This window comes from Podarcis pityusensis, assembly GCF_964106645.2.
Source record: "Podarcis pityusensis genome assembly, chromosome: 5".
NCBI lineage: Eukaryota > Metazoa > Chordata > Lepidosauria > Squamata > Lacertidae > Podarcis > Podarcis pityusensis.
Window position 1 is genome coordinate 45,042,391 of NC_138032.1, and position 16,549 is coordinate 45,058,939.

At 43.9% G+C, this 16,549-nt stretch overlaps 1 protein-coding gene across 2 annotated transcripts in view; it reads left to right on the forward strand.

Moving 5' to 3' along the window:
- Nucleotides 1-16,274, forward strand: part of NEURL1 (neuralized E3 ubiquitin protein ligase 1) — a 133,401-nt gene extending 117,127 nt beyond the window's left edge. For both annotated transcript variants that reach the window (XM_081006173.1, XM_081006174.1), the window contains exons 5-6: nt 7,099-7,245; nt 8,937-16,274. In XM_081006173.1, the coding sequence (XP_080862299.1) occupies nt 7,099-7,245; nt 8,937-9,178 (389 nt within the window). In that variant the 3' untranslated portion in view covers nt 9,179-16,274. The remainder of the gene's footprint in view (nt 1-7,098; nt 7,246-8,936) is intronic.
- The last annotated feature ends 275 nt before the right edge of the window (nt 16,275-16,549 follow it).

The following is a 16,549-nucleotide window of genomic DNA, read 5'->3' on the forward strand; positions in this document are numbered from 1 at the left end:
ATTCTGGTGCCCCTCCCTGCTTCCAGTTGCCCATCTTCTTGCAGCTGCATGGATGATGGACAAAATCCACAAGATGATTGAAAGGGGGGAGAAATTCTGTTCAGTTTTCATTTGAATGTGAACTTACTAACAGATGAACTGTAGCTATTCTTTGAAATTTTCTGAATGTTGTGATTCAGTTCTTCAACCAAATAATGTGTATAGAAATTAAAATATCAGTGGACATTTGCATATATTTGTGCATATGTTTGTGAAAATAGCATTCAAAATTAATTATATTAGGGGAAATTGCTTGCAAAAATGTATACAGTAGGCAAAAATTGTATTTAAAAAGTGTATATTCCACTTACGTGGTAATGTAAAGAACTGAATTTAAGGTTGAAAAAATTAGAAATGAAGAGAAAGCAAAAATTAACAGATTGAGTTTGACAAAAATGATATGAAGTTATAGTCAAGGGACTTACACACCATGCATAAACTTTATGTTCTCTCCTTCTGTGAGACTGCAAATTAATCGTCTTCTCCATCAGAATAATAAAACAGCTCTGGATGAAATGGGATGTTAGTAATAATTATATATTAGCTCCCTTATACATTTGTCTGGGTATATCGAATAAATTGGAAACAAGATAGTTTATCATCCTCTCTGAATTTTGATGTGCCTGTTCATGGCAGCCAAAGCTTCCCCATTTCTTGCACAAATGCTGGAATGGGTTAGATTTTTCTGCATACGTGCAAGTGACAAAATGGACTAAATTTCCTGCTAACAAGCAGGTTGATGCGTCCAGCAAAATCTGCAGTAAATTTTAAAGCAGCAAACTTTTTGATGTGCTGTTAGTGAATTAGTGGGTGTAAAATAACTCTGAGCAAAGTGCTAGTCCATCCTGATCTGCTGGCTGTCTTAACCTCCTTGGGTTTGTTTTGTCCTAAGGTGGATGTTCTATTAGTGCAAGGATTTCTCCTTGCACAACAGAATGTCACCCCCCTCTCCTCTTCCTGTGCCCCCCTTTATCTGTTCTGGGGGCTCCCTCAACCTCAAGAGGAGATTCATAGATAGCATAGGGTGCATGTGGGGTGAGAAGAGGGGAAAGTCCCATTGTGCTTGAGCTAATCCGTGCATTAGCACTTTGATTTAGTTGAATATTGTCTGTAGGCAAAAATGTCCAAGTTGAGTGAGTCTGGCAGGAAATGCTATTCAGGCAGACATTTGTACATATCTGTCTGCAACCCATAAAGCCAAGAAAATGAAATGAGTATGAGCTGATGTTTGCTGCAAGTGTTGATGCCTAGACATTAGAGGCTGTTGCCACAACAGCAGTGCAGGAGAATGGCCATTTAGCTACCTTTATTCATGAACTTCGGCCACCTGAAGCAGCTGCCTCAGCATACCTCATGGGCAGGCAGGCCCTGTTGACAAGCGCCTAAGTAAGCATGCGTAAACATGGATAAGCTCATCATGAAGGATTTTTATTGCCCAAAAGGATACAAGAGAAGAGAGAATATATTAAGAACAGGTTGTGTTCTGATTCTACCTATGGGACTGAGTTCAAAAAGTAGCATTGGGAAAGTGCTTGTTAGCCCCCTGACAGTTATGCTATGGGATTCTGCAGGACAATGTTTTATCCCCACTTTTGAGACTTATGTGAAAGGTTATTCATACATTAATGCTAATCATAATCAGATAAAGATAGCTCACACAGTGCATCCCAGTGAACCTGGCCTTGCCACTGTACCAGTGGATTGAATGCTGTCTCAGCAACCAATCTAGCCCCTTCCTTGTGCTGTCAGCAGGTTTACATCTTTTGCATTGAAAAAATCATTGTCCAAACTTCATGCTTTTAGCCATTCATTCATCCCTTATTGACTTTCTCAAAGCGCAAAGCTAATCCAAGGATGGAGGGCTGGGTGAAGATTTTTTGTGACAGTGGACTTGAGAGGCTAACAACCACCTTCTTGTACTGGCTATCAAGTTCTTATTCAAGCTTGCAGACCTGGTGTGTGTGTGTGTGTTTTCCATGTTTCCTCCCAGAGTTCCACCCTGGAGAAGAAACATACCTGTTTGGACTGAGAGCACAGAGGCCTCGGTGCTCTAAAAATATTACTTGCACCTTCTTGGCCATCATATGTTCTGCCATCTTGGCAGCTTAAGATCTCTCTGAGCAATCAGCCTGGAGCATGGGTTCCAGCTCTTTGTGTATATAAAATATTTGAAAATGTCAACAAGCACTTTGACTGCATGTGTATGAATGAGTACAGTGCATCTCTAACTGAATCTCAGCAGAGTCTAGGAAGTATGTTCCTGGCAGCAGTGGCAATCACAGCTGCCACTGAACACCATTTTTTCATGAATACTAGATCAGGACTATAATGAGAGGCAAAAGATTGAAGCCCTGCTACCCTCCATGCTAGAGTCCCTTTCTGGTGTGGGTGTGGGGCAGAATCAGCAGTTTCCTTTGGGGAATGTGGGCGTGGTTTGCCCTAGCAACCTGACAAAACCCACCACTGAGGCCTGTCCTGGATCTGGGAATCACCATGTTAATTTGCTAGAATTTTCCCCTTTTTAGGGGAAATGGGCTGCTATTTTAATTTCCCAGAATGCCCTGAAGCTACAGTACACTGGGAACATTATGGGGAATTAAAATGGAGGCTCCTTGATTCCACTGTGTGAAGCTGCCCAGCATTCCTGCTGCTGCCGTCGCCACAAGATAGACAAATTGGTATTTCTCTGATGCACGGACATATAACCCATGCTGCTCCCTGCGTATGGAGCCTCATTTAGGTCAAAAATATGAGAGGAAGCCTTTTGTTTTGTATACTTCTTGGCTGCTGTTTAATGTCTCTCTCTTTGTTGTGTGTATATGAGATCTGTTCTCTTGCTAGGGTGTTTACAATATACAATACAATTCCCTTCATTTGAACAGATTGGAGGAATGGGTGTGGGGTAGCCTGCCTCCAAGAACATTCAGATAGCAGTCACTGGTGCAAACAGGCCTGTTTACACAGGGTTATGCACAGGGCTGCAGCAGACCATCCCATGACACTGATAATAGTGGTGGTTGAGAAGAAACTCTAAAACGTCTAAGAAAGCCTCAAGTTTCCTGGAAGCAGTAAGCAGGATGCACAGAGTAAAGAAGGAACTGCAGCACCACAGATGGCCCAGACCTGACCATACTGTCCCATTGTTTTTGTAGTAGGGCACCTACTTTTCATGCAAGAAGTCTCTGGTTCAATCCCTGGCATCTGTAGGTAGCTCTGGAAAATATCTTTGTCTGAGACCCTGGAGAACTGCTGCCGCTCAGTGTCAACAATGCTGAACCATATGGGTCAGTGGCTTCCTGTGTTGCACCTCCCCATCCCGACGCATTATGAATTGTGGTAGTCAGAGTGGCTTCCACATTTTGCTCTAGGTACCTTTAAGAAAGTACTGCATTGATGGGCCTCTTGTGCACATGCCAAAGACCTTCAATGCACTGAAGAGCCTGGTTAAAACAACAACACTGTTCCATTACATATAAACATAAGGAGGGGGACCTCCTGGATCAGACATCGCTGTACTGGAGGGCCACCAGACTTGAAAAGTGGGGATCTTTTGCAATGTGGAGCCCTAATGGGGCTGCACTGCATACTTGATGACCTCTGCTGTGAAAATCGGTAGGCAAAAACACTGCTCCCTACTGAATTACTTATGATAAGGTGTGCTGTAGCATCTTAGAGCCGCCCTCCAGAGGGTTGCTAGGATGCTGTTCCATGTGTGTGGCCTCTAAAACAGATTATAAAAATCTGTTTGAAGTGACCCATTTCTGTGGAGTGCTGTCAGACATGTTGAGCTTGGGTGCCTACAAGGGCTCAGTGAAATTTCAGGCCTGTGCTAGACCCTTGGATAATGACTGTAGCTCAGTGGGAGGGAGCCATGAATGGTTGCTCTGACATTAAAGCATTGTCTATCACAGGCATAGGCAAACTCGGCCCTCCAGATGTTTTGGGACTACAACTCCCATGATCCCTAGCTAACAAGACCAGTGGTCAGTGATGATGGGAATTGTAGTCCCAAAACATCTGGAGGGCTGAGTTTGCCTATGCCTGGTCTATCAAGCCATTTTGATCGGGTTGTATGGATGGGGCAGTTTTCTTTCTCCACTTTGTTTCTTTTCAATTGGAGCAATACAGGATTCATGGAAGTACAGTCATACCTCGGGTTAAATGTGCTTCAGGTTGAGCATTTTCAGGTTACGCTCCACAGCGACCTGGAAATAACGGAGCGTGTTACTTCTGGGTTTCGCCGCTCACTCATGCGCAGACCCTCAAAATGACGTCACGCGCATGCGCAGAAGTGGCGAATCACGACCTGCGCACAGACACAGGTTGCTTTCACTTCAGGATGCGAATGGGGCTCTGGAACGGATCCCGTTCGCATCCAGAGGTACCACTGTAGTATTTTCTAATGGAGATCAACAGTTGCCTTCCAATGAAAACAAAATTTGCCTGTGAACTTGGTTGGGAATGGTCAGCCCTGCTCAGCTTGTGAGCCAGAAGCTATCGCTTCCCCCTTCCTCTCTGCCCATCCTGCCCACCCACTTTACTGAACTTAAAGCTAATCAGTACACACACACACACACACACACACACACACACAGAGCAGAGCTGCATTGGCTGCCAGAACAAAATAGCCAAGGATTCTGCCATGATTAGCCAAAATCTGACATTGAGTAACGGTCCATTAGAAATAGCTGCCTTTCCTCAGAACGTTGTCCTCAATGACCTTGGCATTTTGCAGGGTTACATGGGAAGCATTACTTATTTTATTGCCATTTATATCCCCTTAAAAATGGCAAAATCAACGTAGCAGATTGCTAAACCAGCAATGGCAAAGAGCTGAAACAGTTACCATAAAGCCTAATATTGTCATAAGGTTTGTTTCCAAAGAACAAATGTTGGAACACAGCTTGGACCCCGTTGCCTCCCCTGGCCTATAAAATAGGGTTCAGGAATGGATTTGGGACTGCTACTTTCAGTTCTCTGTTAGGATTGCCAAGCCCAGACTTTTGAGATGTCTCTTTTCCTTTAAAATGAATGTAAAAAGGAGAATTCGAATGAGTATGGGATTTGTTCCACCATAGTGATGTATTATTATTATTAGTAATAATAATAGTATTGATATTATTAATTTCCTGCCTTTCACCCTAAAGTCCCAGGGCGGGCTACAATTAAAACACAATGTTAGAAACAGTGTAAATCAACTTGCAATCACAGAAACAAGGTGAGTCCTAAAAATATACATCTCAGGTGTCAAAAGCTAGGGTAAAGAGGTGCCTCTTCAGCATTCACCAAAAGTTGTATATTGAAGACAGCAGATATGCCTCTGTGGGGCCAGAGGTCCACAGTTTAGGGGCGGCCACTGAGAATGTCTTCTCTTGGGCTGCTACACACCCATAAACCTCTGGAACAACTAAGAGGGACCCTCTGCTGATCTTAACTCCCAGGGGTTCTGTAGGGAAGGTCATCTGCACCTGGTATAAATTTACCCCATGATGCCTCTTGTGGTCCAGTTTAACACTCACATCTTAGATGGCTAAGCTCCTGTTGCAAGGACATTAGCCTGTGCACCTCCTTGCTGAGACGGAGGCCAAAACTGTTCTTTAGGAACATAGGAAGCTGTCTTATACCTGTGCATCTGGTCCAGCATTTCCTATTTAGTCTGCCTATCAATGGCGTTGCAGGGTCACTGCTAGAGATCTTCTTCGCGTTACCTTTTACCTGATCCTTTTAAACTGCAGATACCATGGACTGAATTTGAGTCTTTCTGCGCACAGAACATACACTCTGTCACTGTGCCTTGGAGCCTTTTCTCTTTGTCACTCTGTTTCTTCGTCACACCTGATGCCATGCTCATTCTGTTCATTTGACTTTTTTTTCTTTTAAGTATGCAATTACGTGAGGCTTGTGTCATGGCGATTGTTTCCATGTAAACAGAAATAAGTGAGTGCCGGGCAACGGAAGCACAATGTGTGATTGATGTGTTTAGAGCAAACAGAATGCAGATACCGCTTACAGGGTGTTTTGACGCAAACCTCTGGTCTTCTGAGCCTTGGGTATGACGGCTATTTCTCACTCCACAGCTCAGATATCTAGAATAACACGCATCTCAATACTTGCAGTTCCACCAGCCCCCTCATCCCAGCCGCAGGGGCTTCTTGGTAGCCAAAAAAGGAGCTGTGCGAAGCAGCATGGGTGGGTATCTTACCAAACAACAATGGTGCCAGCAGTTCAAATCCCTAGTTAAGATTCCAGGCTCTTGCCCAGAATTGCTAACTAGCTAATGTCAATGCCAAATCTTACTATTTTATATGTATTGGTTTATTTATAACCCACTTCTTTTTCTGTGTAGGTCAGGGTTGCCAACCGTGTGCCCACAGGTTCCATGGTGCCCAGGAAGGCTTTCACTGGTGCCCCAGGGCATGTGACCAATACTCTGAGCTTTCAGGAAAAGAATAGCCAAGTCTCTTGCCCTCCCAGAAAGAAAGTTGTGAGATAAAAAGTGCAATTACTTTCTGAGCAATTTTTGTGAAATGAGAGTCAGTGTAGTGTGGTGACCTTGTGTATTTTCCCAATACTGAGGAATGCGCCCTGTTGCTGTTAGACAGCGACAGCCTCAGTGTATGTTTCTCCCTCTCTATGTGCGTCTAAGTATTGTGTGATTTCCATAGCCATGACCAGCAGGACATAGCTGTCTTCCCATGATAAGCATAAGCTTGTCAGGGCTGGTTGTCTCTTGAATTTTATATTATGCTACGTTCCATCCCTAGAGTAGCCATTTTATGACTGGCGCTCCCAGCACTCTCTAAACATTCAAAATGTGCCCACTAGTCCAAAAAGGTTGGTGACCTATAGATGGTTCTCTTTCTCCCACTTTCTCCTAATAATAACCCTGTGAGGTAGGATAGGCTGGGAGAGAGAGTGACCGGTCCAAAAACAACCAGTGAGTTTGTGGGTGAGCAGTTGTTGTGGCAGGGATTTGAATCTGGGCCTCTCTGATGACTATGTCATACTACCTCTCAGTAAAAAACTGAAACTATACCAGCATTTCACTTCCTTCTGCAGGTTCTACTCTCCTGGCTGAGCGACTGGGCCCCTCTGCACCAAGCTCACCCACCTCATCTCCAAACTCTCCCTCCGTCCTCTGCAGTGGCATTTCTGATCCCATTCTGAGTACATGTGGATCTGGCCCACTTGGCAGCTCAATCAGTGGTAAGTACTCCTACAGCACCAAACTATACCCCTTCCAGCCTCAATTACTGCATCTCGTCAGAGCCCTTCCTAAATTCATTTTCCTTTCCTGCCCCAAGAAGTGCAGGAGCTGCACTTTGGGGCAGTCTTCAACCTCTGCTCATTTGTCATTGCAAAATTCCTCTCCTCTTTTCTTTGTTTTAAAAGTGATTTTAGATTTTATAATGGTGCTGTATTGGTGATATTTTGTTGTTTTAATATAATTTTGTAAACTTCCAAGAAAGCTGTTCAACAGTGGAATGGATTCTCTCAGGTGGTGGTAGACTCTCCTTCCTTGGAGATTTTTAAGCAGAGGTTGGATGGCCATCTGTCGTGGATGCTTTAGTTGAGACACAAATCTAGATGCGAGCCATGTTGGTTCTTCCTCCACAGTTGGTAGCAGTAATGTTTCTGAATACCAGTTGTGGGAAACTGCAGGATGGACCGGTGACCTTGTTCTCGGGTCCTGCTTTCAGGTTTCCCACAGGCATCATGAGAACAGGATGCTGGACTGATCCAGGAGGCTTTTCTTATGTTTGTACTTGAATTTTGATGAGTGGACCCCAATGATCAGGCACACTGCCTGCCGTTGTTTACCCCTTGCACATAAACAAGGCCTGACTTACACTAAGCTTGTGCTTAGGCTTCCGTGCACTCGGGACACTGGCAAGCAGGTGTTTGGATCGTGTGAAGCCCTATAAATGTGCAGCTGCTTCTTCCTTGCAGACAACTACACCAACCACATTGACATCTGTAAGTAGGGCTGGGCCACATGCCCAAGGCCAGAGGCCGGTCCGGAGCCTATTTCTACTCCTCTGCAGGCGCAGGGTGATACTTTCACACAGATAATGGATGTAGGGGGCTTTAGAAGTGGCCTTGTGGCGAATTATTGTTCTCTAGAAATTTATCAATGCCCAGTGTTCATCACTTTGAAGAGCTACCCTCCACCCCAACAGACCAATGAGACAGTTGTCTGGAGATGCAGTTTTGTACTTCTGTTCTTACAGACACGGACAGAGAACCAAATCCACTTATGGGAGAAAAGTAACACTTTTACTACAAAAGTAACACGCAGTTGCATGTTTGTGTGCAGGTTACACATTCAAATCCAATTTATACGCCCAAAGAGCCTCCAGACTCTGAGACTAGACTATGTTGCACTAATTTGTGTACACCTCTTTCTTTGGCACAAATGGGTTTTGCTTCCAAGATCCAAGCCATCGGTGACTTTGGAATATATTTGACACTGACCGAGAGGTGGATGGATGAAAAGACTACAGGAGCTAGGGAAATCTGCTAGCAATTGGGGGAGGACACCACGTTCTGAAGCTTATTGTGCTTCTGTACTGGTATTGCAGTATCCTATCGATCATGGCTGGCCATCACATTTTAGTAGAAACTGCAAGAGGGGGAGGGATAATCTTGACCTCTGCAGGAAATTGAGTACATTTAGTGACATATTGGAACCCATGAATGGTCCATCTGGCACAGTATTAGCCATCCTGATAGTGGTCAGACAGATGCAGCTGGGAGTTACAGAAGTGGGGTGATGTTCTCTCGCTCTCATTGTTAACCTCTAGAATATGATATGTTGGACCAGCAATCTTGTTTTTGATATCCCTGGGTGGAGATGATGACATATAAAAAGAGTGACAGCATTTCTTGTATTGCAGGCACAGCTCCAAACTCTCCCGTCAGCATGCCAGAGTCCCCCCTTTCCCCCTCCATCTCAGGTTCCTGGAATGACGAGTGCACCATCTGCTATGAGAACATGGTAGATACCGTGATTTACTCCTGTGGACATATGTGTCTGTGCTACACCTGCGGGCTCAAACTCAAGAAGATGGCCAATGCCTGTTGTCCTATCTGCAGACGTGCCATCAAGGACATCATCAAGACCTATCGCAGCACCTAGAGCAGCATGGCAGGAAAAGGGTAGGGGCAGCAGGGGACATGCTCTCTTATGACAACTCAACAGAACAGGGTGGGGAGGGGCTGTCCAGCTTGCCAAAATTCCCATCCTTCCCTGTGCAACTAACTCTGAATGTTGCTACATGTGGGCAAATCCCAGAAATTTGAGGTAGAAACATTTCCTTCCTTCCTTGGCATCTAGCAGAGAGCTACTGACAACAATCTGATGTGCATCCGTCAAGAAAGGTTGAATTGCATTCCTCCTCTTTCCCTAGCTCTGGCTCCACTCACCCACCTTCCTGCAAGGATCAAATTATGCAGAATAATGAGATTTTCTTGGGTATGTTAGCAGTTTCATTATGTGAATGAATTCAACATTTTGGACGTTTAAGTGGAGTAGAAAAAGAACAATTCATGTGAGCACTGAAACCACTTGCCGGAGCAAGAGGGATGGCCTCCCCCCATAGAAATATCTCTTGCAAGTGTCTATTCCGATGGGAAGGAACTGCCTCTGCCAGCTCTCCTAGTGGCCACAAATGCACATCAGTGGCAGCTGGATCCCAAGGGAATGTGGCGTATGCTGGTGCTAAGGAAGGTGATCTTTGGGTGCTTCTTCTTGTACTGTGCTGCACACGGGAGTCTCACTGTTAACTGACAGCCTTCAAGTTCTACTTTCTATAAATGCTCTCTTCCTTTCCACACCAGTCTGTTCACCCCACCCTTGGAAGCAGCTGCTGATAGTGCTACAGCATGACACTGCAACCTTTATGAGCATCCCCCCTGCTGCTTTCCCAAACCCACTGGTTTCCTTCTTTTTTTTAAAGCATTGCACCAGGAGGCTTTTTCAATGGCCAAAGGGGTGCCTTCACACCTGTTTTCTGCAAATGATGGAGTGCATTTTAGAAGCCATAAGGAAGAAGGCACACAAAGGCCTTTTATCAGGACACTGAACATCTGTCTCTGCTTTTAAGGAAAGTAAAAGCATCGGTAATTTAATAACCTTTGGCCAAGCTGAATGTGTGACACAGAGCTGCATCTATTTTGTTATCATGAAAAAAGAGAGATCTGAAGCAGTTTGTCTTAGTTTTTAAAAAATGTTTATTTGGTTTTATGAAGGATTTTTAAAGTATTCTTCCCAACATGTGAAGGACAGTTGTTTTGGCCTTTCTTGCTCCCAGCACTGTGAATCTACCTGGCTTGACTGAATTCTTGGTGTTTCCCTCCATGCCTTGCTGCAGCTGATGGTGCTGTGATGGACAATAACAAGGCCTCATTCTTCAGCAGCTCCACTATCTTCTGTGTTCCATTTGACAAATCCCACATGCATCCGGAACTGCAGCTTATCGTCACCTGGCACCAAGTGGGCTAACTACTTCTGAAATGCCACCAAATACCCCAGCTGAGAGAAACCCGCAGCCCAGTTCATCAGCCTCAGCTCCCTAATATGAACACCAGAGAGAGTTAGGTAAGGAAAGAGGTAGATTAAGAAAGGATTTGGAAAAGGACAGCGGATTGCTGGTGTCTGAGATTTTCATTTCCCCCAATGAAAAGTGTTTCGTTTCACCAACTTAGTGGACAGACTTGCCCTCATCAGAGTCACGCCAGGCTAAATGTACAGGCAATTCCCATGTTGTGTGCGTGCCGCTTTTCACTGCGGGATGCAGCCCCTGTGCAAATGGAGAGTTGCCTGTAATACATTGAGGCTGTAAATATAATGATGGCCAACTCATATCGGGAAGGCAGAAAACCCTTTAATACAGATGTCCTTAAAAAAAACCAAGAGGATTGGGGCACAGCATTTCTAAAAGACCCAGTTCCCTGCAACACCTAGCAGCCGCTGCCTGTAAGGAAAAAGTTAGGAGACTCTTGTTTGAAGTATACCCAGCATGGTAATACTCCTGGACTGGACTGATTCTTCTCCTACTTTCTGTCTGAGCACTTGGGAGTGCTTCAGCCTGGGCTGGACCTAGCTAATCCACAGTTTACAATAGGGATGGGGAAATTGTGGCTTTCTAGATATCATTCGACTTCCATACATCCCAGTGAGCATAGCAAAGGGAAAGAAATATTGGCAACTGTAGTACAGCATCACCTGGAGAGGCACAAGTTCCCCATCCTTGGTTTATGGGGATCAGCACAGTGGCTGCTGAACCACCTCATCGACACCTGCCTCACGCAGGTGTGGTCCAAAGAATATAGATAACTGGTTTCCCCCCATCCAGGCATTCCTAGTCAACTTGCCCCTAGGACTCATGATCTGTAAAGATATTGTGATGTGCAATACTAAGCAATGGCACCTCTTGAAATTTAGTGTCCATGTTGCTGGATGTGCAGAAAAGGCCTCAGTTAAAATTGCCTCTGTTTGGGCATATGACCACCTGCGCATGTGGTGTTCAAAAGAAAAGCCTGCCTGGTTTGGCCCTCCGTCCATGCTGGCTTGGTCATGTGCTGCCATTGCATGAACTGGATCCAACTGCTGAAATGTTACTGCAAATGCCACTTTGAATATTTGCACACAGCCAACTCCTCACTGGCTGGGAGCCAGCAAGCACTTTGCTGTTGGTTGTCAATCTAAGTAGACCCTTATCAAGGCAATGGATATTGTACCATGTGATAGGTTACAGGCACTTCAGGATAAAAAACAATGCAGGTGGATTGTAGCAATCCCTTGCATAAAGGACAACTGACTCACCTAGTCACAAACCAAAAATAGAAGCTATAGTTCCTAAGAGTTTGCTCACTCACACTAGTCTTGGCCCACATAAATTAGCATTTTTTCCTAACCACCCCCCCAACCAAAAACCATTGTGTCTTGCTTTTTGTCTTGCCACCCCGAGGTGCTCATCTGTGCTCTCTTAACTGCACTCAAATCCCTAAACAGCTTCCCATTTCACTAGTAACTTGCATCTGGCCCTCTGCAGTGTCAACCACTTGCAAAGCATTTTTTAAAAATGAGCACAAAGCCTCAAACTCCATAGCCATGACATAAGAGAACCAGATGTAGATGGGACAACCATATGATTTATCTCTGCCTTTGGCAAGTAGGACATGGAAAGTTAATTTATGCCCCTCAAGGCAGGAGCCCTTTCCTACTGTGGCACCATAAGATCATTTGAAGCAGGATCTGACAAGACCATTCTCTCTCTGTGTGTGTTGTCTTCCGTTGAGTTCATTGCATCTATTCCAGTATAAGTTGTGTGAAGAGAACATCTCGTACTACCTTTCATGTCCTACAGCAGAGATGGGAACCTTTGGCCCTTTAGAAGTTGCTTAATTTCCATCAGCCACAGCCACCATGACCAGTCTGGGTCAGGGAAGATCAGAATGACAGCTCAGCAACATTTGGAGGTTCCCCACAGCTGCCCAATGGCCATAAGTAGATAAGAAAATTACAAACTAAGGCTGTAGTCATATGCCCACTTACTTTGGAGCTAGTCTTTTTGCACAATCATGGCTACAAACAGGCTGTGTTCATTCTGCAAGGTTCCCATCAAATCCAGTCTCCTCCACAGCTACAGTATAAAAAGAGAGAGATAACATTTGTTTCAGCAGTTGGGGCAATACATAATATGCAGTAACATAGGGAAGAGACAGGGCCAGCATTGTCTGGAGATTTCATGCAAGACACATTCACCTTGATCTGGTTCTGATTCTTTGTGATCAAGGAGCTCCTCTTCCCTGAATAGTTCCCTCCGTTATCTGGAGAGAGGAAGTAGGTCTGCAGGTGTATTTCCTTCCCAATAAAAGATTTGCTGCCTCTACTCAGCTGATTGAGGCAGAGTGTAGGGACAGGAGCCCCACATGAGCAGATAAGTGAATATATATGGCTTTGGAACAAGGTATTTGTGGCTATATATCTTGCTTTCACATAGTATCTAAAATCAGAGGTGAAGCTCTGCATTGTTGCATCCACAATAGCAATGGAGATATCAAAAGATGAATTAACGTATTTTATATTATTATTATTATGGCATATCGATAGATGAGAAGGATGGGGTAAGGGGGAGAAAGCAATTCTTTAAAAATAGAGACAGTGGGGTAGGATAGCCAAAGGCTTAAAGTACTGTAACAACACAAACATCTCCTAGGCTCGGCATATTTTGCCAGTCAGTTTTCACATTTCCCTAGAATGTATTTTAATGAGAGAAGGTGCTTTGGGAAACTTCAGCCCAGGGCTTCATATTTTAGGACACTATGCCATAGAAACTAGCAACATGTCTTCAAATGATGAATTCATAATTAAAATGCTGTGTATAGTTGATGCTGCTATTGTGCATGAGAAAAATATTGCCTCTAGAAGAGATGTTTTCTAGAAAATGCATTTAATAATATCCCTTTGGCATCACTTCTGTGGGGAGCACACTTCTTATTTTACAAACAATTGTGGCTAGTAAAATTACACGGCACACATTTCTAAACACCTAGGGGTGTGTGAGGAATAGTTTTGTTTTTCGGTTCATTGTCACTTTTAATGTTTCTTTTGTTTAATTTTCTATTTGTTTTCCCATTGCTTTCAGTGGAAGACCCAGGCAGTTTTCTGTTTTAACTTGGATGTTTTCTATCCAGTTGGTATGCAATCTACTACCTCCCCAGGGCATTAGACCCACTGAATGGGTCCCCATTTTATAGGTTCTTCGAAGCATGCCGAGGCACAGGCTAGATGCTCTGTGAACTGAACACAGCTTTCACTGGTCTCTCTCTTTCCCCCTTACTGTGACATTTCTCTGAACTGTGCATAGACTTCTTCAATGCAAAAGCAATGCCTCTAAAGCAATGCAGCTGAAAACAGAGAAAAACTTTAGTTTAATTTTCATTCAAATTCCCATTTACTATAAAAACAGATGAGTAAATGAGGCTCATTTAATTTTTCATTCATGTTTCAAATGACTGCACACTCTTACCTAGTAAATGAAATGTCATTAGTTTCTGAATAGATGGGTCCTAATCCAGAAATGCACATGTTCAACAGTGGACTTCACTCACGTGCTGTTCAGGTGGGGAGCTAGAGTAATCAACTTTGTGTTCAAGCCCCGCTTTGGGCAAAAGATTCCTGCACTGCAGGAGGTTGGACTAGATGACCCTTGTGGTCTTTTCCAACTCTACAATTCTATGGTTGCCCAAATAATCTGTTTGAAATATGAGGCCTGGATTTATTCATTCCATTTTCCCTTGTGGGAAAACAAACCCCTGAGCCTGCAGATGTCAGTCACTGGTTGAGAGGAAGTTCACATACAACCCTGAATGTAAGGCTTTTAAAAGGTGAGCCATACTTACCGTCTCATTTTGTGCTTCTGCTGGAATGGGCTCTTGTCTGAAATGCTGTATTCCTTACTGAGTCATTCCTATGAAGTGTCAAAGTAGGGGTAAGGAACTTGTTCAGATTGCAGTGCCTGCACTTTTAAATTTAATCCTCCCCATGTTAATGAGTAGGGATATTTTGAAGTCGATAAAAAAAATGCTTCCTTCATTGCAGCCTATTAAAACAAATAATGGATCCACTTTATGTCCCTAATAAAGGGTTTGCCTTGACAAAGAATGGTTGTTGTTTTTTTGCTTAATCTGTTATTGATTGTGATAAACTAAAGTAACTAAATTACATGTGTTCCTAAGGTGTTGCTAATTTGCAGGAGCTGCATTCTGAAATCCTAATAATTGGACTGTGGGTGGAAGGAAATATTTTTGTTTTGACTTGAAAATATTCCCACTCATTACCTTTTTGGCAACCAGAGAAGTTGGTTCCATTCCAGTAAGGGAAACTGGACTGAAGTGAATTAAGAGAGAACCCCACACTGTACAAGTATCTGAAAGAGGGTCCATGCTAAAGGGGTACATGGTTGTCTGCAAAGTTTTAATTTAAAAACAAAAGCTTTTGGCAACATGTGCTAAGAGCACATAACTAAGGTCAATCATACTCATTGCCAGAGGCAAACTGTTTCTTTTATCCAGGTAAGCCAAGGGCCCAATTCAAATCCTTACACAACAGCTGAAGAGAAAATCAATCACGTTGCTGCCAGCTTTGACTTGCTCAGGGTTGTGTCCACATATACCTAAGCCAGCTCCCTTCACCTAAAGAGATATTCAGTATTCCCTCCTCCCCCCTTAGCAGCAGCAGCCTTTTGCACGTGCAAGTTCAAAGCTTGAAGGCCAATCCGTGCACAAAAATGTATTTGGGCATACAGAAATCTGGTTGAAGATGGAATCAAGGGAAGGAAGAGTGTGAAAGGGAGAACATTCTCCTTCCACTCAGTTAGTGTGGGGATATGTATGTATTTATTGAGGACCAAAGATGGAGGCGGCTTACAGAAGCTGAAAAAGAAGTGCAAGGCAGTTCATGCAGAAGAACATTTCAGTGGGAGCATTATCACAATCGGTTTCATTTTCCTCTGTATTTTTGTGTCAGGATCTAGAATTCATGTGATACAATGTCAAGGAAATGAGAATTTTATCTTTTAATTGCTTTATTTAAAAACAAATTTTGTGTTTTGTTTATATATATATATAAATATATATATATACACACACAATATATAAAAAAAGACTATTCCATTCAGTGTGAGAATTGGATAACAGTGATTGTGAATAAAGTTGATTTAGGTATGCCATGGAGGTGCTGGTGTGGGATGCTTACATTTTTATTTTTTTTGAGGGGGGGACATCCAGGACAATACAATGGTCAATGAGCACAGGAGTCAGTGAAGTATGTGGATCTATTTCCACTTATTGAAACAAATGCCACACATAACTTGGAAGCTTCTCTTAGAAAACACAGGAGGGCCTTTTCTGCTAGGTAAACGGTTTCAGATCATACATGAACAAGACATTCCTTCACACAGAATGGCATTTCTTAGTGAGAAACTTCTTGGTCCAAACGGACAGGAAGTAACTGGGCAGCTAGGTAAAGGTAAAGGGACCCCTAACCATTAGGTCCAGTTGTGACCGACTCTGGGGTTGCGGTGCTCATCTCGTTTTATTGGCCGAGGGAGCTGGCGTACAGCTTCCGGGTCATGTGGCCAGCATGACTAAGCCACTTTTGGCGAACCAGAGCAGCACACACGGAAACACCGTTTACCTTCCCGCCGGAGTGGTACCTATTTATCTACTTGCACTTTGATGTGCTTTCGAACTGCTAGGTTGGCAGGAGCAGGGACCAAGCAACGGGAGCTCACCCCGTCACGGGGATTCGAACCGCCAACCTTCTGATCGGCAAGTCCTAGGCTCTGTGGTTTAACCCACAGCGCCACCCGTGTCCCAACTGGGCAGCTACATCCCAGTTATTTTCTGTAGAAGCTCAACTGCCCTTCCACCACAAGTTCCTTGGGAATAATAGAGGCAGAAGGTGGTGTTCGTAACCAAGTTTTTTATATATGCTGTAAGC